The sequence below is a fragment of the Oncorhynchus clarkii genome, unplaced genomic scaffold, assembly GCF_045791955.1.
Source record: "Oncorhynchus clarkii lewisi isolate Uvic-CL-2024 unplaced genomic scaffold, UVic_Ocla_1.0 unplaced_contig_13213_pilon_pilon, whole genome shotgun sequence".
In the NCBI taxonomy this organism is placed as follows: Eukaryota; Metazoa; Chordata; class Actinopteri; order Salmoniformes; family Salmonidae; genus Oncorhynchus; species Oncorhynchus clarkii.
Genome location: NW_027259631.1, coordinates 698 through 25,182, shown reverse-complemented (window position 1 = coordinate 25,182; position 24,485 = coordinate 698). Strand labels below are relative to the sequence as shown.

The 24,485-nt window shown below is 44.1% G+C and overlaps 1 protein-coding gene across 1 annotated transcript; it reads left to right on the top strand.

Moving 5' to 3' along the window:
• Nucleotides 1-539: 539 nt before the first annotated feature.
• Nucleotides 540-23,341, top strand: LOC139400578 (nephronectin-like; the record flags this gene model as incomplete). The annotated part of the gene is made up of 9 exons (XM_071145348.1): nt 540-804; nt 2,861-2,980; nt 5,798-5,932; nt 6,877-6,999; nt 8,484-8,972; nt 13,916-14,005; nt 15,821-15,921; nt 16,638-16,895; nt 21,854-23,341. Coding segments are annotated over 9 exons (1,692 nt in total), but the record flags the coding sequence as incomplete, so codon positions are not given.
• Nucleotides 23,342-24,485: the final 1,144 nt, after the last annotated feature.

The following is a 24,485-nucleotide window of genomic DNA, read 5'->3' as shown; positions in this document are numbered from 1 at the left end:
ACGCTACCTCCTTCTGAATCCTCCCTTTCTCCTTCCTCTCATTCTCCTCCCTCCCTTTCTCCTTCCTCTCCGTCCCCCACGCTACCTCCTTCTGATTCCTCCCTTTCTCCTCCCTCCCTTTCTCCTTCCTCTCCGTCTCCCACGCTACCTCCTTCTGATTCCTCCCTTACTCCTCCCTCTCTTTCTCCTTCCTCTCCGTCCCCCACGCTACCTCCTTCTGATTCCTCCCTTTCTCCTCCCTCTCTTTCTCCTTCCTCTCCGTCCCCCACGCTACCTCCTTCTGATTCCTCCCTCCCTTTCTCCTCCCTCTCTTTCTCCTTCCTCCGTCCCCCACGCTACCTCCTTCTGATTCCTCCCTTTCTCCTCCCTCCATTTCTCCTCCCTCTCTTTCTCCTTCCTCCGTCCCCCACGCTACCTCCTTCTGATTCCTCCCTTTCTCCTACCTCCCTTTCTCCTCCCTCTCTTTCTCCTTCCTCTCCGTCCCCCACGCTACCTCCTTCTGATTCCTCCCTCCCTTTCTCCTCCCTCTCTTTCTCCTTCCTCCGTCCCCCACGCTACCTCCTTCTGATTCCTCCCTTTCTCCTCCCTCCCTTTCTCCTCCCTCCCTTTCTCCTCCCTCTCTTTCTCCTTCCTCTCCGTCCCCCACGCTACCTCCTTCTGATTCCTCTCTTTCTCTCCCTCCAGACCTGAACGAGTGTGGTCTGAAGCCCCGGCCGTGCAAACACAGGTGCATGAACACATACGGCAGCTACAAGTGCTACTGCCTCAATGGCTATATGCTGATGCCTGACGGGACATGTGGAAGTGAGTGGAATGTCACATGACGTGGGTCTGTGTGGTGTGAACAGTGTGACGGTCTGTCCCTCTTCTCTTCGTTGACTCTGTTTGTATTTCTCTGTCTGTCAGTCTGTTGTCTCTTCATTTTTTTCCTTTCTGTCTCACTCTCTCTCTCTCTCTCTCTTGCTTCCTATCCCTCACCTCAAATGTATTCACTCTTTAAAGCCATTAGAGTACTGTGCTCTTTCTTCAATTATGAAGTCCATTTTCACATCCACGATTAGACCTTTGACCACACTACGGTCTCTCCTGCTATGATAAAATGTTTTGAGAAAAAAAGTCAACATCCCATTCTATCCACTCACCGTTACCGCTACAGGCAGGCTCTGGGGAGCCAACCCCAGTATGCATCCTAAATGACTATAGGCCCTGGTCAAAAGTAGTGCACTATATAAAGAATATAGTGCCGTTTGGGACGCACCCCCAGTCAAATATGAAGTAGACGTGGACTTTAACCTTTGTATATAAAATGGGACTGTTATTGCTTAGCCCTGAAGGTATTCTGACTCCTCCTGTAGAGGGGATAGTGTCTGTGCTTGCCCTCCAGTAACCGCTGATATTTTTATTTCTCCTTTCCTTGCACCTTTTGCAACCACACGATCTTATCGAGAACCTTATAAAAGTGTGAAAGTGCTCACTTGGGTGTTCCTTTGATGAAAGCAGTAATGATATCGCCCCCACTTGAATGTGGAGGCCCCCTCTAAGCTTGTTTTGCTTTTCTGTTTTGATTCTGACGGCGGCAGAATTATTTACGACTTTTACCCATCAGGAACAAAAACCACAAGATACCCGTGGAGGTATAACATCAGAATATCCATGTGTGTCTACATACATATGTCGAGTGTCTACATACATATGTCGAGTGTACAAAACATTAAGAACACATTCCAAATTGCGTTGACATCAGAACATCCTCGATGCCTCAAGGCATGGACTCTGCAAGGTGTCCAAAGGATTCCTCAAGGATGCTGGCCCATGTGGACTCTAATGCTTCCCACAATAGTGTCAAGTTGGCTGGATGGCTTTTGGGTGGCGGGCAATTCTTGATACACACGGGAAACTGTTAAAAGCTTTAAAGATACTTCTTGAACCTTTCTCCTCCCCTTCATCTACCCTTTTTGAAGTGGATTTAACAGGTGACATCGATAAGGGATCATATCTTTCACCTGGTCATGGAAAGAGCAGGTGTTCCTAATGTTTTGTCCACACAGTTGGGAGCTATGTATTTTTTTTAGGACACCTCAAGTATTTGTTGATCTTCCTCTCTCTTTCTCCTCTTCCTCCTCCTCGTCTTTGATCAACAGGCTACTCTAACGTTTTATCAGCCTGGCCTGCGTCCCTCCTCTCCTTCCTCCTTCTCGTCTTTGATCAACAGGCTACTCTAACGTTTTATCAACCTGGCCTGGGTCCCTCCTCTCCTTCCTCCTCCTTTCTCCTACAGTCTATTCCAGAGAACCTGCTGCAGCAACAAACGTAGCAACTTTCATGTCCTTTTTTGGAAATGTTGTGGAAGAGAAGTGGGGGGGGGGGCCTCCACACAAAGAAATTATTTTATGTTATTTTGGTGAGCAGCTTGAACTCCTGAACGACCAATGAGAATGGAACTACAGAGTGGTGTGTTCAGGACAAACAGGAGGGTGAGAGAAGAGAGGGTGAGAAAGGGTTGAAAGTGAAGTGAAGGGAGGGTGAAGGGTGGGTATTTTGTGAGTGCCAATATTCCACTCTACCTAGGTTGTGATCCAGAGAATATTGCTGTAATTAATCCTCACTGTGAGTCTTCCTGTGTCCACGCACCCGCTTGTGTGTGTGATCTGTGGTGTGTGTGTCCTTAATGTTTGCGTGTGTCTGTGTGTGTATGTGTGTGTGTGTCCTTAATGTTTGTGTGTGTGTGTGTTTATGTGTGTGTGTGTGTCCTTAATGTTTGTGTGTGTGTGTGTGTCCTTAATGTTTGTGTGTGTGTGTTTCTGTGTGTGCATGTGTGAGAGAGAGAGCTAGCTATAACCTGCTGCTGTATCCCCTCCAGATACCCGTACCTGTGGTATGGCCAACTGCCAGTATGGCTGTGAGGTGCTGAAGGGAGAGGTGCGCTGTCAGTGCCCGTCGCCAGGGCTTCAGCTGGCGCCGGACGGAAGAACCTGTGTGGGTATGTTCTGTTCTAGTGTTAAAAATATCAGCACGCACGCACATAAGCGCACACACACGCGCACATCCACACACACACACACACATCAAGATGTGTGAGCCTTATTCAATTATTCAACGCCAGAAGAAGCGTTACTTCTTTTCTTGTAATAGAAAAACGTGAGACGGGTGAGTTTCTTTCAGTCTTGTCAGCCTTTGAATTTGCTGAAGAGATGATCAAATGAAATTTGATTGCCACAGAGCTCGACAAAATACCTTTGGAAGCAATGAAAACACAAGTTAGAATATCAAATAAGCCCTTGAATGGGGAAGACAGCAGCAGGGAGAAGAACCTTCCTGTTGTTCTCAAACATTCTTCTTCACTTTCTGCTGGCCCGTTGGCATTCTGAATGTCCTTGACAACCTCAATGGTGATTCCCTCTCTCTCTCTGAGCTACTAATTACATTTTTACTACGTGGAGACTGCATAATGGCCTTTTTTAATGAAGGTGAATGCACTGACTGAAGTTCACTGGGAGAAAATGACCAGGGATCTCTCTCTCTCTCTTACATGCCACCACTCAGATGAGTACATTTCAGGTGGACAAATTGAGGCAGTTAATCCGTGTCACATCTAAATGCAGGCTCTGTCTATTGGCTCAGCTTAAATACAAGCTCTGTCTATTGGCTCAGCTTAAATACAAGCTCTGTCTATTGGCTCAGCTTAAATACAAGCTCTATTCGCTCAGCTTAAATACAAGCTCTGTCGATTCGCTCAGCTTAAATACAAGCTCTGTCGATTGGCTCAGCTTAAATACAAGCTCTGTCTATTGGCTCAGCTTAAATACAAGCTCTATTCGCTCAGCTTAAATACAAGCTCTGTCGATTGGCTCAGCTTAAATACAAGCTCTGTCTATTGGCTCAGCTTAAATACAAGCTCTATTCGCTCAACTTAAATACAAGCTCTGTCGATTGGCTCAGCTTAAATACAAGCTCTGTCGATTGGCTCAGCTTAAATACAAGCTCTGTCGATTGGCTTGGCTGAGCCTTAAGGCGATGCACTCTAGTCGCAGTTTGAGACTGAGGGGAGGCAGTGGGGGTGTGGCTTTAAAACAGAGGTACATCAATCATTGTTGTGGAAGGAGAGAGAGGTTTCTAGCCCAAAGGTGTTACAATGGCTCTGGAAATATTTGAGGAGACCTCTTCAACCCTTTTCAGAAAGAGGAGGGGTTTTTTAATGGAAGAGGGTGTCTGCTTTAAATCAATACTATGGTGAAGGGTTACCAGTGTTAGCAATTTATGTTATTCTTCAATAACACAAACTCCAAAGCAAATCAGGGTGAGATCGTCCTCTCAAACTCTGCATGGTGAATTTATCTTCAAAATATTCTTATACCAGAGAGAGTTGATAGCTGTTCCAGGGTAGGATGATTTGGATGAGTTATATGGGGTGGCAGCGTAGCCTAGTGGTTAGAGCTTTGGACTAGTAACCGAACCGTATCAAGTTCAAATCCCCGAGCTGACAAGGTACAAATCTGTCGTTCTGCCCCTGAACAAGGCAGTTAACCCACTGTTCCTAGGCCGTCATTGAAAATAAGAATTTGTTCTTAACTGACTTGCCTAGTTAAATCAAATATGTCTGGTCCAGTCTAGTAGGCTCTTTGTTATTTTGTGTTGTTCCTCTGGCAAGTGAAGAGGCCCATGGCAAGTCCATGTCAAATCCCTCAAAAAATGGGTCAATAAATCTGAAATGCTGCAATCTTTTGACAGGCCATGGAGATTGAGAGGCGAGAAACATGTTGAGGACAATACGCTATGATTAACGAGTCATCCTGGGATTAATGAGTGCTGATTAATGATTAACTCCTGGGATTTTTGGATTGTTCCAGAAACTAGACAGCTTCATATTTCATTTATCCCTCTCATAAAAATGGCAAATTAATCAAAGGGTTTGTCGGCAGAAAAAACATCTATGTAGAACTGAAAATAAGCCGATAAACACTAAATATGAAGTGATTGAATGAAACAGCACTGCTCTTTCTAGGCAAGCAGTTCTTTTCATGGGTAGGTTTTCGGACAGAAAAGCAGTGATTGATTGGAAACCTTGTATATATTTTGTCCTGTTGTAGGCTACCCTATAGTATGCATCCATCTCTCTCTTAGACTCTCCATAACACTCGGTAAGTTTCAAGTTGGCGTAACTGTCAGAGTGGTTTCCCTCATGCTACATTTTACAGCACATTAACTCAGGGTTTTAAGTGAAAAAAGACTCAGTCCTTTAGTCCTTTCAATGTATTCCTGCCCATGGAACTACAGAGGTGGTTTGAGTCTACCCTGACGGAGTAAGCTGTTAAAACCTTCACCACTGTGGTGTGTATTGTTCTGATCATAGGATTTAATACATAATCGGCTTTCGTTCGTGTTTGAATAAACCCAAAGGAGAGAAAAGAAGAAATAAGGAGAGAAAAGACCTGTGAAAGAGAGGAAATGCTGTTATTTTGAAAGATGCAGATGAACCTGTAGGGTATAGTTATATATGTATTCATGTAATACCTATATGTGTTGATGTGTTGCTAGCCAACCTAAGCATACACGAAGAGACATGTATTTCCATTGATTTACATGGATATATACGGCTTTGGTAGAGGTGAAACTATATGTTTATTAATAAAGAATGGAAACTAGCTAGCTGATTAAACAATGGTATTTATCACATGTATTGAATCAGAGCCATGATATTGTACAGCCCTTCCTTCTTAGCATTAATGCCTCTCCTTCTAAGTATTAATAAAGACTCAACTATGAACTGTAGTTTCATCTGTAATGTTCTTACTTTCAGACGTGGACGAGTGTGCGACCGGCATGGCCACGTGTCCCCGGTTCCGTAAGTGCGTCAACACATTCGGGAGTTACATCTGCAAGTGTCACGAGGGCTTCGACCTGCAATACATCAACGGGAAGTACCAGTGCGTAGGTACGTAATGAGGTCATCCAGGCTTCCGCACGTCTTACCTGGGGTTTAAGGGTCAAAAGGTCAAAACGGGAAGGCTTGTTGAGATGTTTTGACCCATCGCCGAGTCATTGCGTCTGGAGCGCAGGTGTTGTTTTTACATTCATCATTTTAAGAGAGAGATAAGAAGAAAGAGAGAGAACGAGGGAGTAGAGAGAGAGAGAGAGAGAGAGAGGGAGGGAGTAGAGAAGAGAGGGAGGGAGGGAGGGAGGGAGGGAGGGAGGGAGGGAGAGAGGGAGAGAGGGAGGGAGGGAGGGAGGGAGGGAGAGAGGGAGAGAGGGAGGGAGGGAGGGAGGGAGAGAGAGAGAGAGAGAGAGAGAGAGAGAGAGAACGGCATAACCTTAATAAATCCTGTCAAATCTCTTAGCATCTTCTCTGAACAAATCACATTCACTCTTTAATCTTGAACAGAGAAGCATTCAGTAAGTCTATTGGAATGACGCCTCCTCTGTTCTCACGCCTTTGAGATGTGTCAACAATCAAAAATTCAACACTGTCAGTTGTGAAGTGTTCACTAAACTCCTCATAACGTATTATCTGAATGGGTGAGGGTTTTAATGAACTAACAAGCATTCTTCGTAAAGTATTCAGTGTACTGATTCTCTCTCTTCACTCTAATAAATAGCACTTCCACTAATAAAAGGAGACGTTGACGTAAACGCTGAACTCCCTCTCTGAGTGAAGGGGAAATTAACCTTGGCCAATTAGCATGCTGTACTTCTGCTGCCTTTCACTGTGTTTATGTGCTATGCAAGAGCTCTCTTTTCTTTCTTTCTTTCTTTCTGTCTGTCTGTCTGTCTCTGTCTGTCTGTCTGTCTGTCTGTCTGTCTGTCTGTCTGTCTGTCTTTCTGTTTTTGTCTCTCCCCTCCCTCCCTCCTACTCAGCTATGTGGTTCTCCTGTCTTTCAGATGTGGATGAGTGCTCCTCAGGCCAAAACCAATGCAGCAGTTTCGCCACCTGCTATAACACGCCTGGTTCCTACAAGTGCAAGTGCAAAGACGGCTACAGGGGGATGGGCCATGACTGCAAACGTAAGCTAGGCCACTGAATGGCCCCGCGGCCCCTCTCTCTCTTTTTTAAGGGGACAGGGCCCCTTTTTTATTTTCTTTGGTGGTGTTTTTTGAAGGCTGGAGGGTGGACCAGATTACGGGGTAGCAAAAGTAGTCTGCAACCTAAGAGCAAGGGGCTGAAATTCTTGTCTTCGCATGAGTGAGATAACCCCGCCCCTTATCGTCTAGTACGGCCATCTTTATCTTTAAAGACAGTCAAACGTTTTCCAGACGTCAGATGTCTCTTTCTTTTTCTTCTTCCTCCGGCTAGTGTCTCCTTCCTCTAACGTGATAGACCACTCAGACGCCTGTGTGTCTCTTTTGTCTTTGTTGTTGCTGTTCGCACAGCGGCTCAATGGCAAAAATAAAAGTCATCTATTATCATGATATATCCCCAGTAGTTGAATATTTTGACTGAACTGCTGTACGCCAGTCAGTGTCGGCATCTCAAATTGCACCCTATTCCCTATACAGTACACTTTTTTTGACCAGAATGCTATACGCCCTGGGCAAAAGTAGTGCACTTTATAGGGAAAAGGGTGCCGTTTGAGATGCTGCCAGTGTAGCTAGCAGCACACAGAACCCCTCCGCCCGCCAAGACCACTAGCAGAATCCCGACACTGGTATTTGAAACAATCTGTCGCCCTACCGGTGTGATACAGAAGTGGCTCAAGGGGGAGGGAGTTGATTTGCGATATCCTATTTGTGTGTCACATGCTGTATCAAAGCCCCTCCGTAACCCTAGAAAGCTTGAGCCGAGACTCTCTTTGAGAAGCTCCACACCCCTACCCTCACCCCCCTTCAGTCCTCAATCATGGAGCCCTTTTTCCTCAAGTCGTCCCTAAATGCCTTTTCTATTCTGCCCTCCGACCTGTGGAATGTGAGGACAAACAATAGATGGGTCTTTGTCTGCCTACATCAGAGGCTTTGGGGGTGATCCTGAGTGGAGGGCTTTTTCTAGGTGTGGTTGGTATCACTCCACACATGAATACCAGCTGGCTGGCTGGCTGGCTGGCTGGCTGGCTGGCTGGCTGGCTGGCTGGCTGGCTGGCTGGCTGGCTGGCTGGCTGAAAGTGGAAAAAGTGGAAATGAATGTTAGAAAATGAGTCTTGATATAAGGGGGTGATTTGGTTTCAAAGATCAAATATTTTAAGTCCCTCAATGAGGGGGAGTATGCTTTATGGATACAGAGATAAAGCTGGTTGCTTGTTTACGCAGGTAAAGTCATTGCAGATGAAAGAGCTGGCCTTTCTTTCCAACGGTCAGTTGGTCACTGCAGTCACCACTTCTTTATGCCTCATTAACACCAAAGAAGTCAGGGTCGTGTTCATTAAGCACCAAACTGAAGAAGAAAATACACTGAAACGGAGGGACTATCTGGACACCTCCAATTAGAACCTCACATTTGTTTCCATTGCAAAACATTTAAAAACATTTTTGTTGATTTATGTTCTTTTCCCTTCCAGCAATTCCCAAGGTGGTCATCGATCCCCCCAGGTTCCCCCCGAACCACCATAACATTATCCCTGACTCGGACCACAAGAGGACCACCACCACGATCCGACCGCCCATGACCGCCAAGAGAATCGCCCCCAAAAGAACCACAACCACTCCCAAACCAACGACCACTACTACTACAACTACTACTAGAGCACCTTCTACAACCACACTACCACCTCCCCCACCTCCTCCAAGGACGATGCCCCCCGCCCCTCGTAAGCCAGTGGTCCCCACGAGACCACCAATCATACCCACCAGGAGACCCCCTGTAGTCACCCGTAAGCCCTATGTGCCCCCACGACGTCCCGCCATCACCTCTCCACCGCCCCCCACCCGCAGGACCCCACCCTACGTGCCCACACGCCGCCCGCCTCCCCCAAAACAGCCCGAGCCGGTCACCCCAGTGGACAACACCATCGAGAAGGAGGTCACCAAACAGAGAGGTGACGTCCACAGTAAGTTTGGTTTTTGTCTTGCTTGAGGTTTACATTGACTGTTATGCATAGTGTGTGTGTGTGTGTGTGTGTGTGTGTGTGTGTGTGTGTGTGTGTGTGTGTGTGTGTGTGGCATCCATAAAATTCTGTATGTCCACCTCAGCTACTTTTCAGCAGATTTGGTTAAAAAGATAAATCATTTTCATCGGCCGGAGAGTCAAGGGTGCGCTCCGACAGCGAAACCAGATGGGTGGGGCTTAAGCTTAAGAGGGTGTGAACGATGCTGAATGGGTGTAGACAAAGAAAAACTCTTCACTAGATAGCAAAACATTTAAAGGCGATATTCTCAAAATTGAGTATACAAGTTGATCAACTTTCAAAGCAGAATTACTTTCCCATTGTTCCTCCTGCAGTGTATGATATACCATTGTCTAGTTCTGAGTCTCTACTTTTATCTAATGTAAAAAAAAAAAAAAATTCAAATTTTGTTACATAAGACCGAATCCAGGTTGTGAGTCCCATATGCGGTCAATTTATCTTGATAAGATGCTTGGCAAGTTTCTGCCAACTGGATGTGACCATTTACTTATGCATATTTCTTTCATCTGGTTCGTAATATATCAGGCATGATTGTGAAATATGTCCATCCAACCATTCCCCATGACAGAATGAAAACACTTTGTCTTTCTGTCAACTAATCAGTTGTGAAGCGGTCCAGAGAAAATCAAGTGTGTATTATTATCTTAACCCGTTTTCAACAGAAACTGGAGAACATCTGAATGCCATTGAACTGAGGGGGATTGTCAGTCTTTTTCCACAGTATATTCTACTATCTATCTAGGCCAGTACGGGGGATAGAGGCTAGAGAAACATTATTATCACACAGTTAAGGGCTGGTAGAGAACTCAAGATGGAAGCCATACTGGCTCATGGCTTTTGGGGGAACATTCAAGGTCATAGCACAGGCTCACCATGTGATAATACCACTTGCTATGCAGTTATTGACAATAATTCACCTAGTTGCAAAAAAATGCAGACTTGGTACTAGTCTCACACCTTTATTCTCATTGGTCCAGACTTGACCTTACACAGTTAGCCTGCACTATAACACACTAGCCTGTTGCCAGATCTGTCTTGCCAGCTCCAATGGTCAGTGTGACGTTATATTGTTCTGGAAAGACAGCACAAACAGATCTGTAATCAGACTAATATAATACTGGATCACAAAACACCTGGAAATCCCAGTGCCCATTTGAACGCTGTTGATTAAAAGTCATCGCCAAGGCCCTCTGACATCAATAGGCTGTGAGGATGAAAGGGCGGCGGTGAAGCAGCCATGGTGCATGCTGGGAGGTGAGTTAGAATGTGTTTCCCACCGACCTAGCCAGATGGCCTCACATAATTATAAAATGTAAAAAACGAGCGGGTAGATTACATTCACATCAGTTTGCGTTATTTGGAGGAAGACGTCCATATACTCAGCTGAATAGCCTCGGAGAAGGTCTTTGAAATGCCTTGCTTGAATGAGATGAGAGGGAGAGGAAAGGACGATGCCCCGGCCATATCAATAGAATATTTTCATTGGATTTGTGATTCAAGAGGACAAGAATGAACGTCAAAGCATAAGGACGACACTGTTGTCAGGATTTCTGTCCTTTGCAGAAGCTTGAATTAGACTTGGGCTCTCGAGTGGTCAGCAGTCTAAGGCACTGCATCTCAGTGCTAGAGGTATCACGACAGACGCTGGTTCGATTCCAGGCTTTATCACAACAGGCCGTGATTGGGAGTCCCATAGGGTAGTGCACAATTGGCCCAGCGTCGTCGGGTTTGGCCGGGGTAGGCCGTCATTGTGCCTAGTTAAATAAAGGTTAAAAAAATATATATATTTTTTAAGTGGTTCAGAACTTGGAAGCATCAGCTTGTTTGTACATTTTTGTTTACTTTTAGTAAAGTTAATGAAGTAAAACGTTTTGTAAAGTAAAATAAAAGTTGTAGTACTTTTAGCTCATAATTGGAACTCTGTAGATTGCCCTGTGATTGTCTTGTTGAGGCTGTGCTGCTCCGTCCAGGTGGAGCTGATGCCAGTCATTGAGGAAGAGGGATTGAACCACTTTCTTGGTCCTGTTGGGATCCTTTTGCAGATCCTCCCTTCCATTCATTCCTTGAAGTGGTCGCAGCAAAGAAGTACCCCAGGAAAACTCTGTCTTCTTACCCACACAAACATTTCAGAAATGTGCCACCATCGACTAATCAAATTCCTCTTTAAAGGGATCGTTTTCCAGGTTTTTATCCCAATCCTAATTTATTTATTATCTCAAGAGAGTAAACACAGATATTCTGGAGTGATATTGTTGCAATATAAGTACGATTTTGGAAGAAAAGTGTTTTTCCAAATTTGTTTGTCACAGGTTCATACTCACATCCCATTGTTTACTTCACACGGCTTTCCATAAAGCTTTTATAAATTCCAATACAAACACTTAACTTCTCTGGAGGTAAGAAAACAATTATGAATTGGGTACAAATCCAGAAAATGACCCCTTTAAGAAAGAAACTTGTGTGTTGAAAAAGCCTGTGCTTGGCTTGGTTAGCAGAGTATGTGAAAATCCCCTCTTGAGCTTTTAGCCCCGTCAACTGCCCAAATATTTGCCACAGAATTAAACAAGACAGGGTCAAGAGGAGCGCCAGCGACAAGGACGGCTAACACAGTGGAGTAAATCAGATTTATTAAGCGTGGGAGTGCAGCTGCTGGCCGAGGGAGATTGATTCCCTGAAGAAATACTTAGCCCTTTGTTTCTCGCAGTGTAAAGTGGCACGGTACAGTATAGTGTCCAACTGCCATGGACTTCAGTAGGGCAGACCTGGGTTCAAGTTGTATACTGAAAAAATATATCAACGCAGGATGCAACAATTTCAACCATTTGACTGAGTTACAGAACATGTAAGGAAAGCAGTCAATTGAAATACATTCATTAGGTCCTATTCTATGGATTTCACATGACTGGGCAGGGGTGCAGCCATGGGTTGGCCTAGGAGGGCATAGGCCCGGCCAATCAGAATGTTTTCCCCCACAAAAGGGCTTTATTACAGACAAATACTCCTCAGTTTCATCAGCTGTCTGGATGGCTGGTCCCAGATGATCCTGCAGGTGAAGAAGCTGGATGTGGAGGTCCTTGGCTGGCGCGGTGACACGTGGTCTGCGGTTGTGAGGCAGGTTGGATGTCCTGCCAAATTCTCCAAAACAACGTTGGAGACGGCTTATGGTAGAGAAATTAACATTAAATTCTCTGGCAACAGCTCTGGTGGATATTCCTGAAGTCAATTGCACGCTCCCTCGAAACTTGAGACATCTGCGGCATTGTGTTGTGTGACAAAACTGAACATTTAAGAGTGGCCTTTTATTGTCCCCAGCACAAGGTGCACCTTTGTAATGATCCGGCTGTTTAATCAGCTTCTTGATATGCCACACCTGTCAGGTGGATGGATTATCTTGGAGAAATGCTCACTAACAGGGATGTAAACAAATTTGTGCACAGCATTTGAGAGAAATAAGATTTTGTTCGTATGGAACCCTTTTTGGTTCCAGGTAGAACTCTTTTGGGTTCCATGCAGAAGGGTTCTAATTGAAACCCAAAAGGGTTCTACCTGGAACCAAAAGGGGTTCTTCGAAGGGTTCTCCTATAGGGAAAGCAGAAGAACCCTTTTTAGTTCTTGGATTGCACCTTTTTTTCCTAAGAGTGTAAAGTAGCACACTCAGCTAATGTAGCTCCTAGGGAGGACCCCCCCCCCCCTCCTTGGCCTGGATACGTCTATAGCCTGGATGCCTGGCATTGCTGGAGAGCCTGGTGTCTTGCCAGGGAATATGTGCACAGCCCTCTGCTTTGGCTGGCTGGCTGGCTGGCTGGCTGGCTGGCTGGCTGGCTGGCTGGCTGGCTGGCTGCAACAATTTTAGGTCAGAAGTGGCCCAAGCTAGCGGCTAACACTGCGGTAAATGAAGTAGACTGCTAGGACACAAGGTGGGGTGGGAGAGCCAGGGGTTAGTATTCAGAGGTCAAGTGTCGCGCCTGTGGAACAGTTTCAGTGTATCATACCCTGATTGAGGTGTTGGCAGTTATGTTTTATCAAGCCTATATTTCTTTGATGATAACATGCGTGTTATCACCAGATTTTGTCATTGTCAAAATATCAATTTCCAACTTAATCTAAACATCATGTTTGACAAGTTAAACCTGGTCAATAGACCTTTGAGTGACGTTGAGCTAGACAAGAAGTACTGTACATGTTTCCATTTGACCTGTGACCTTTTAGGCTTTGGGGCGGCTTGGCATTTCAGTATATTAGGCAGTATGACCACAGTTATATCAGTAGAGACTGAGGGTTATTTCAGTAGTGGCTGTGTCACTGTGCCACGAGAGAAGGGCCCCAGGGTAGTGTGTGCGTACGCACGTCACAGCGTTTACACGGCCATTGCATCAGAAACAGCTGAAGACCCCCCCCCCCCCCCCACACACACACACACACCTCCACCACACCCCTTGCTCTGTGGCTACCAATCATAGGGTCTGAATTAGCAGAGTTGAGTACAGTAGGCAGAATGGCCCTAATATGTGAAGCCGTTTGTAGTACAGTGTACTGCAGTGTTTGAATATATTTTTGCTCTAATTAAGGTGTATTTTGTCTCTATCCAAATGATATCGTATCGTTGAGGGTTGAAATTGATTTTCATGCTCTTATATAGCGTTGGTCAAACCTGTCTGAGAACGTATTCAACTGTGTGTGAATTTGATTAACAGCCAAATATCCCAGAGGATATTGCTCTTCTCCCTACTATCTATCATTATCAACAAAATGGGTATTTTTTATTCTCTGTCAATGTAGCACACACACACACACACACACACACACACACACTTATTAATTTCCCTAATACCTCTTGATTTGGCCTTTTCTCTTTGCTCCCCTAGTTCCACGTAACCATGATCACAACACCGTCTTGGGGGTCGACTTTGACATTGAGCTGGGCAACACGGCCGACGAAGCGAAGGATGACGCAGGTAAACAGAACATTTGTCAAACACTAACCATCTCCACGCTTCCTAACACTTCCTACAGAGGACGTAACTCAAACGATGATGAACGAGTTACGTTCGCCAGCCCAGATTCATTTCGGTTCTGCAACGCTTTAGAAAAAGGCTGCGGAGCGAAAGGTATGGTAGTGACTTGGTGTGTTTTTGATGCACTGTCACAGGAAAGTCACAGATTAAATTCATCCTGCTTGTTTATATGACACCTACCCAGAATGCATTGCTTCATGATTGACTGATTGGTTGAGTTGAAGGTTTAATGTAACGACCACAGGAGGTTGGTGGCACCTTAATTGGGGAGGACGGGCACATGGTAATGGCTGGAGTGGAATGAGTGGAATGGTATCAGCAACATCAAACACATGGTTCCAGCCAATATAATGAGCCGTCGTCCCCTCAGCAGCCTCCACAGGTACTGATGTGGCAGTTAGACAAACACACACACACACACACACACGCACACGCACACACACACACTTGAATAAGGAAGAGCAGTGTACTCTTTGTACTTGAGAACGTTATCCACCACATCTGGGGCTTGCTTATGTGATTTATTGATGTCAATAAATTGCCAATTAAATTGCCTAATGATTCCACTATGGGTTTATTTTGGCACGCCGTACATGATCGGATCAGCGGTTTGGAGTGAAACAGTGCTTTCATTGGCTCAGAGAATGATCCTGCTATGTGCTTTTCACGACCCAATGTTCAGGGTCAAAATGATGAGCGCTAGTTTCATCTCAAGACACAATTTGTACTTGCGACACATGAATTATTATGGCTTATGTCCGAAACAAATAACTCAAATTCAAAATGATCATTTGTATCCGATTACTCCCTGTCATGACCACAATGTATTTGTTGATGGTTTATGCGGAGTGGCTAAATTAAATGATATGGTGGCTGACACACTTCGATGAACACACACACACACACACACACACACATACAGAACACGCGCGCACGCACAGATGCAAATGCACAATGCACTCACATAAACACACAAGCATACACATACACGCGCACACACAAATCCACACACAGTTATCATCAGATTTATTTTGTGAAATGAAGGCTTACTTCGCAGGCAATTCAGATCAGTTCATTCCCATTTCATCCATCACGGCGCTCTCAGTCCACCACTCTAGAGAAATCAATATTTATTGTTCTGTAATAACTTGTGCGTTCACCACCTTTCTTTCACATCTTCTGTATGTTCTTTCATGTACATAAGAGAGAATGGAAATGATGCTGCACCCGTTGGAATCAAAGGCACACAGCAGGAGGGATGTGAGCTACGTTCATGCAAGGAGAGCCTTTGTGTGAGCTACGTTCACGCAAGGAGAGCCTTTGTGTGAGCTACGTTCACGCAAGGAGAGCCTTTGTGTGAGCTACGTTCACGCAAGGAGAGCCTTTGTGTGAGCTACGTTCACGCAAGGAGAGCCTTTGTGTGAGCTACGCTCACGCAAGGAGAACCTTTGTGTGAGCTACGTTCACGCAAGGAGAGCCTTTGTGTGAGCTACGTTCAAGCAAGGGGAGCCTTTGTGTGAGCTACGTTCACGCAAGGAGAGCCTTTGTGTGAGCTACGTTCACGCAAGGAGAGCCTTTGTGTGAGCTACGTTCACGCAAGGAGAGCCTTTGTGTGAGCTACGTTCACGCTAGGAGAGCCTTTGTGTGAGCTACGTTCACGCAAGGAGAGCCTTTGTGTGAGCTACGTTCAAGCAAGGAGAGCCTTTGTGGGGTAAAGGTACTTGAAATATGTGAAACATTGTTGTTTAAATTCAGAGGCTGGCTACCTGAGCTGCTCCTTTGATAACGGCCTTTGCGGTTGGATCCGGGACAAGGATGGCGACCTGCACTGGGAGACAACACCGGACCCATCTGGTAAGAACCACAGTTCACTTTTTTAGACTTTTCTTTTTGCTAGCCAGATTAATGTAAAGCGGATTATTCTGGACATTGTTACAAACGGTTCAGATAAAGCAATATTTCCTCAGGGAAGGCAAAAATAAGATACATAAGATAAGATACCCTTTAACCTTACTTTTGCGTTCAGATACTAACATTTTAATGATAAGCACAGACGTTTTCTTTTCATATTAGAACATTGGCTCTAAAAGTGTGTTGCTGGTTTTACACAGGAAGGTCTGATCCTTGGTAGAACTAGCTGTGGTTATTATTCATTGATAAACAAATGCCTTTTGAAGAGACTGCATTATTCAACAGTATTCAAAACAAAACACTTGATTACAGGCAGACAGTTGGTTCAGAGAAAACAAGATGTGTGTTTTTTTTGCAATGGTTCCACTCAATCATATGTCAAGAGTAAATTTAATTCAGCCTAGTCTGACTCTATTTAGTAGTATAACTTTATAGTCCCAGGAGGACATTTTGGGAGGTTTTCGGCACGAATTTCAATGAGGACAATATTCTGTAAAAAGGAGCTGCCGATAACAAAAAGATGAAGCCATCTGATTGAGACACATCCATCTGAAAACTAAAACCAGTGTTCTAGCATCTCCTTCATTTCCAAACGTTTTCTCCTATTGAACGCTACCCTGATTGTGATATCACTTTCTCTTCCTCTTTCCTCTCCACGGGTGGAAAATACCTCACCATCCCTGAGGTGAGCGACAAGAAGAGCGGGCGAGGGGCGCGCCTGGTCCTCCCGTTGACTCCTCCCTGGAACGACGGTAACCTGTGTCTGTCGTTCCGCCACAAGCTGGCAGGACACCATGTGGGTATGCTCCAGGTGTTTGTGAAGAAAGGGAAGCAGTACAGCCCGGCCGTGTGGGGAAGGACGGGGGGTAGCGGCTGGAGACATACCCAGATCACGCTGTGGGGCACGGGACTTGAGAGTGTGAGTATACAGTAGTGTATATACAGTATATATATATATATATATATATATATATATATATATATATATATACGTCCCTTTTTCAGGACCCTGTCTTTCAAAGATCATTCGTAAAAATCCAAATAACTTCACAGATCGTCATTGTAAAGGGTTTAAACACTGTTTCCCATGCTTGTTCACTGAACCATAAACAATTAATGAACATGCACCTGTGGAACGGTCGTTAAGACACTAACACCTTACAGACGGTAGGCAATTAAGGTCACAGTTACGAAAACTCAGGACACTAAAGAGGCCTTTCTACTTACTCTGAAAAACACCAAAAGATAGATGCCCGGGGTCCCTGCTCATCTGCGTGACCGTGCTTTAGGCATGCTGCAAGGAGGCATGAGGATGCAGATGTGGCTAGGGCAAGCAATGTCCGTACTGTGAGATGCTTAAGACAGCACTACAGGGAGACAGGACGGACAGATGATCGTCCTCGCAGTGGCAGACCACGGGTAACAACACCTGCACAGGATCGGTACATCCAAACATCACACCTGCGGGACAGGTACAGGATGGCAACAACAACTGCCCGAGTTACACCAGGAATGCACAATCCCTCCATCAGTGCTCAGACTGTCCGCAATAGGCTGAGAGAGGCTGGACTGAGGGCTTGTAGGCCTGTTGTAAGGCAGGTCCTCACCAGACATCACCGGCAACAACGTTGCCAATGGTTGCACAAACCCACCGTCGCTGGACCAGACAGGACTGGCAAAAAGTGCTCTTCACTGACAAGTCACGGTTTTGTCTCACCAGGGGTGATGGTCGGATTCGCGGTTATCGTCAAAGGAATGCGCGTTACACCGAGGCCTGTATTCTGGAGCGGGATTGATTTGGAGGTGGAGGGTTCGTCATGGTCTGTGGCAGTGTGTCACAGCATCATCAGACTGAGCTTGTTGTCATTGCAGGCAATCTCAACGCTGTGCGTTACAGGGAAGACATCCTCCTCCCTCATGTGGTACCCTTCCTGCAGGCTCATCCTGACATGACCCTCCAGTATGACAATGCCACCAGCCATACTGCTCGTTTTGTGTGTTTATTTCCTGCAAGACAGGAATGTCAGTGTTCTGCCATGGCCAGAGAAGAGCCCAGATCTCAATCCCATTGAGCACGTCTGGGACCTGTTGGATCGGAGGGTGAGGGCTAGGGCCATTCCCCCCAGAAATGTCCGGGAAATTGCAAGTGCTTTGGTGGAAGAGTGGGATAACATCTCACAGCAAGAACTGGCAAATCTGGTGCAGTCCATGAGGAGGAGATGCACTGAAGTACTTAATGCAGCTGGTGGCCACACCTGATACTGACTGTTACTTTTGATTTTGACCCACCCTTTTGTTCAGGGACAAATTATTCAATTTCTGTTAGTCACATGTCTGTGGAACTTGTTCAGTTTATGTCTGTTGTTGATCTTGTTATGTTCATACAAATATTTACACATGTTAAGTTTGCTGAAAATAAATGCAGTTGACAGTGAGAGGATGTTTCTTTTTTTGCTGAGTTTATATATACTCTACCGTTCAAAATTTTGGGGTCCCTTAGAAATGTCATTGTTTTCCATGAAAACACGTGAAATTAGTTGCAATATGAACTATAGTTAAGACTTTGACAAGGTTATAAATAATGATTTTTAATTGAAACAATAATTGTGTCCTTCAAACTTAGCTTTTGTCAAAGAATCCGCCATTTGCAACAATTACAGTCTTGCAGACTTTTGGCTTTGTAGTTGTTAAGTGCCGTCCACAGGGTATGGCATGGCGTTGCAAAATGGAGTGATAGCCTACCTTCTTCAACATCCCATTTACCCTGTATAAATCTCCCACTTTTACCACCGCCAAAGCACCCCCAGACCATCACATTGCCTCCACCATGCTTGACAGCTTGACACCATGCTCCTCCAGCATCTTTTCATTTTTTTGCATCTCACAAATGTTCTTCTTTGTGTTCCAAACACCTCAAACTTAGATTCGTCTTTCCATAACACTTTTCTCCAATCTTCCTCTGTCCAGTGTCTGTGTTCTTTTGCCCATCTTAATCTTTTCTTTTTATTGGCCAGTCTGAGATGTGGCTTTTTCTTTGCAACTCTGCCTAGAAGGCTAGCATCATGGAGTTAACTCTTCACTGTTGACGTTGAGACTGGTATTTTGTGGGTACTATTTAATGAAGCTACCAGTTGAGGACTTGTGAGGCGTCTGTTTCTCAAACTAAACACTCTAATGTACTTGCCTCTTGCTTAGCTGTGCACCGGGGCCTCCCACTCCGCTTTCTATTCTGGTTAGAGCCAGTTTGCGCTGTTCTGTGAAGGGAGTAGTACACAGCGTTGTACCAGATCTTCAGTTTCTTGACGATTTCTCGCATGGAATAGCCTTAATTTCTCAGAACAAGAAAAAACTAACGAGTTTCAGAAGAAAGGTCTTTGTTTCTGGTTATTTTGAGCCTGTGATCAAACCCACAAATGCTGATGCTCCAGATACTCAACTAGTCTAAAGAAGGCCAGTTTTATTGCATTTTTAATCAGAACAACAGTTTTCAGCTGTACTAACATAATTGCAAAATGTTTTTCTAATGATCAATTAGCCTTTTAAAGTGATAAACTTGGATTAGCAAACACAATGTGCCATTGGAACACAGGAGTGAGGTTTGCTGATAATCGGCCTCAGTACACCTTTGTAGATATTCCATTAAACAAATCAGCCGTTTCCATTTACAATAGTAATTTATAACATTAACAATGTCTACACTGTATTTCTGATCAATTTGATGTTATTTTAATGGACAAAAATGTGCTTTTATTTCAAAAACAAGAACATTTCTAAGTGACCCCAAACTTTTGAATGGTAGTGTATATATACAGTACCAGTCAAAAGTTTGGACACACCTACTCATTCCAGGGTTTTTCTTTATTTTTAGTATTTTCTACATTGTAGAATAATAGTGAAGACATCAAAACTATGAAATAACACACATGGAATCATGTAGTAACCAAAAAAGTGTTAGATTTTATATTTGAGATTCTTCAAAGTAGCCACCCTTTGCCTTGATGACAGCTTTGCACACTCTTGGAATTCTCTTCAATGTCTGGGTTAGGGGAGAGTTTGGCCTGCCAGAATTTCCTTGTCACATCGTGCTTTAGCGACTCCTTGTGGTGCGCCGGGCACATTGGTGCGGCAGGCTTCCTGGTTAAGCGAGTAGTGTGTCAAGAAGCAGTGAAGCTTGGCAGGGTTGTGTTTCGGAGGACGCATGGCTCTCAACCTTCTCTCCTGAGACGAGATTGTAACTATAAATTGGATATCACGAAATTGTGTAGAAAAAGGGGTTAAAGTAAATAAAAAAAGTAATAATAATAGAGTGTAAAGCAGTATAAAGAAGTATATAAAGAGTGTAAAGAAGTATACAGTAGTATAGAGAGTGTAAAGCAGTATACAGTAGTATATAGTGTAAAGCAGTATACAGTAGTATGTAGTGTAAAGCCGTATACAGTAGTATGTAGTGTAAAGCCGTATACAGTAGTATATAGTGTAAAGCCGTATACAGTAGTATATAGTGTAAAGCCGTATACAGTAGTATATAGTGTAAAGCCGTATACAGTAGTATATAGTGTAAAGCCGTATACAGTAGTATATAGTGTAAAGCCGTATACAGTAGTATATAGTGTAAAGCCGTATACAGTAGTATATAGTGTAAAGCCGTATACAGTAGTATATAGTGTAAAGCCGTATACAGTAGTATATAGTGTAAAGCCGTATACAGTAGTATATAGTGTAAAGCCGTATACAGTAGTATATAGTGTAAAGCCGTATACAGTAGTATATAGTGTAAAGCCGTATACAGTAGTGTATAGTGTAAAGCCGTATACAGTAGAATATAGTGTAAAGCCGCATACAGTAGTATAAATACAGAACACCTAATATTAAGTTGCACCCCTTTATTCCCTCAGATCAGCCACAATTATTGGACTCAACAAGGTGCCGAAAGTGATGCTGACACGTGTTGACTCCAATGCTTCCCACAGTTGTGTCAAGTTGGCTGAATGTCCTTTAGGTGGTGGACCATTCTTAATACACACGGGAAACTGTTGAGATTTAAAAACCCAACAGCATTGCAGTTCTTGACACACTCAAACCGGTGCACCTGGCACCTAGTACCATACCCCGTACAAAGGCACTCAAATATTTTGTATCTTGCCCATTCACCCTCTGAATGACACACATACACAATCCATGTCTCAATTGTCTCAAGGCTTGAAAATCCTTCCTCCCCTTCATCTACACTGATGATTGAAGTGGATTTAACATGTAACAAAATAAGAGATCATAGCTTTCACCTGGTCAGTCTATGCCATAGAAAGAGCAGCTGTTCCTAAAGTATAAAACAGTATACAGTAGTATGTCTGACACCACACCTGACTTGTCTTTGCCATCTGTGACTGACCTTTAACAACGACTGATACATTGGTTATTGGTGTGTGTGTTTGAATCATGGTTGTCCTCAATTGATGTTCAACTACTACGCTATGGAGGTTCTATGATTGTCGGAGATGGCGAAGTGCCCAGGTGAAGAGCTCTCTCCTGGTGAAGGGCTTTCTCCCTGGCTAACCATCGATGCCCCCCTCCTCTCAAGTCATATCAGAGACTGCCTTTCTCCCTGGCTAACCATCGATGCCCCCCTCCTCTCAAGTCATACCAGAGACTGCCTTTCTCCCTGGCTAACCATCGATGCCCCCCTCCTCTCAAGTCATACCAGAGACTGCCTTTCCATACCACCTCTGTCTGAAGCTGACTAGACACCATTCACATTCCATTTTGATAATTAGTCGTACCTGTTTTTTTTAGTTTTCTTTGCTTTGAGATTACATTTTGTAATCGAAAGTGCTATATAAGCGAAATAACTTATTTATTGTGCTGTGTTGTTGTTCCCAGGTGATTCTGAAGGGCGAGCGCGGGCGTGGCCGGAGCGGAGAGATGGCCGTGGATGACATCACCTTGAGAAAAGGTTCCTGCACCGAGGAGCACAATCTGAGAAGACATTAATAAACACAGCAGAGAGAGACAGATATGGAGAGAGAAAGAGAGAAGTGGAGAGAAGATAGAGCCCAGGGAGGAGCAGACTCTGATTGGACCCCCATAGAGGGTCCAAGAGCACCTCTGGGAAGAAGGGGCATTTCTCTCTGCCTGTCAACCAATAAGAAGACCGCACCAAACCTGTCCACCAACAAGAGGACTGCAACAAACCTGTCCACCAATAACTAGACTGCACCAAACCCTTCCACCAATAAGAAGACTACCCCAAACCACAGGGGAGAAAGAGGGTCCACCATGTGATCCCCCACCACCCCTACCCACTCTCTCCAACTCTCCATCACCCGGTTCCTCACTATTGACCTGTGCTTGCGCCTGGTAACCCTGGAAACGTCCCTGTGAGCACTGCCACCCAGCCAATCACACCGCCCAAAGGCCTCCATCGATGTTTCATCATCTTGCTTTCATATTTTAGTCTGAAGCCATATCTGATTGTTTGCTATCCATCATTTAGATTGTATAACTGTTTTAACCTGCGTCGTGTTCATTAGGTACCAAACAGGGAAAAACTGACTGAAACAGGGAGGGACTACGAGGGCTTGTCCAATAAGAAACAATTATTTACATTTTCCGTTGCAGAGCATTTGAAAACATTTCCTGTTCTGTGCCCTAATGAGCAGGACCCAGGGACAACAAGAGAAGACACCAACCTGTAATGATAATGGGGAGAATTAAAAATTCAAACCCTGCTCCGTTTATTTAGACAAATCAAGTTCTGTAAAATTAGCGCTGAGGCACTCGTATGTTACTATTGCTACAACCGTATGCAAGTTCACATGATGATTATTATCTGAATTCTGAATTTTAAGATTGATCGTGATTTCACTCTGTGCTTTGTTCTATTAAGTGCAAGCTGGTTGTACTGGCGATGACAGTATCAACGATTTCTGGCTCTCACCCAGTGTATTATTGTAAATGTAGTCGTGTGTACATATTCTAGAACACTTTCATGCTCATATTAAGCTTTGTGGTTTATACGTTTATGTAAATTCAGACTTATGTATTAATTGGAGTTGAAAAATGTATGGTTTTCGTTTGTTTCTATAATTCAAGAACAATATATGGATAAACATTTGAACCTTGTGGGAAAACAAGGCTGTTTACAGTACATAAATGATCATATCTGTTCATGCTTTATGTTGAATTACTAGATCGCTTCCTCAGTAGTTTTTTAACGTTTCGCAGTACAGTTGCATTATTGTGCCATCTGCCATAATGAAGGTTCTGATCTGTTGGGAATTCAAACTGTACTATATGCATGGATCCGTTCACCAAATTCTCATAATATACTCAGCCAATGATGTAAATAAAAGGACATTGACTGATACATGTTTGACTAAGCGTGTCATTGTCATGTTGTCTTTGTCTTTTCTGTGTGACACACTTTTACATCAAATCTAAAACAAAAAAAACAACGCTTTAAGTGAGAAGTAGGCATTTGTCTGAAGCCAAACATTCACATGAGCACCACAATGACCACTCCACCCATGTTCCACTAAGGTTTTCCCGACACATAGCTTTGACCTACTACAGTAGCTATGTTGCAAAGGAGGTTGGTGGCACCTTAATTGGGGAGGACGGGGTTGTGGTAATGGCTGGAGCAGAATTAGTGGACTGGTATCAAATACATTAAACACGTGGTTTCCATGTGTTTGATGCCATTCCATTCGCTCCGTTCCGGCCGTTATTATGAGCTGTCCTCCCCTCAGTAGCCTCCTGTGCTATGTTGGTCTATTGTACTTCAAACAATGTGTATGCAGGTTGCTTAGGATTCAAACCTTCTCAAACAGCCTAATTAATACTATTTGAGGAGGTGTGCCCACAATAATGTAATTTGTACCGCACACAAGTTCAAGTATTGGATTCTTCACACACCACACTAATACCATTCCACTACTTTTTCAAGATTTTTAATTACATGAAAGGAAGCTTTACTTTTATACTTACAATACCATCATGATTGAACTGTTTTGTCCTGTAATAATGTGGTGCCTGCCTGTATTTCCATCAACCATTATTTTAGCAATACATGTAATTGAGAACAAATTTTTTTGGGGGGGTCAGTAGGTTCCCAACATAAGTGGTGGTGTGTTGGACACAGTCACTCATATATAGAGGTCTATTCATGGGTTGCATGTTTGTCACAATATTGTTTTGAACGCTCATTTTGGGTTGATGCCCGACTGAGCATTCTACTGAATGCATCGTCAATGAGCCCTGATGAAGATTTCTTCCAAAGTGCATTACAGTTGCTTGGAAATACAATGACATTCAAAAGGAGGCAGATAATTAGTAGGAAAACCTTTTGTCATCATTTTGTCGATCAGGAGCTCTACTGAGGCAGTCCCGTTAGATCTCTTATGTACAGACAAGTTATATTTGCATGATTTAGCTTATTCGTTCATCATTAACGTTTGCTTCATTCATGTGACTGACCAATACTGGGTCATGCATGTGACAGACCAATACTGGG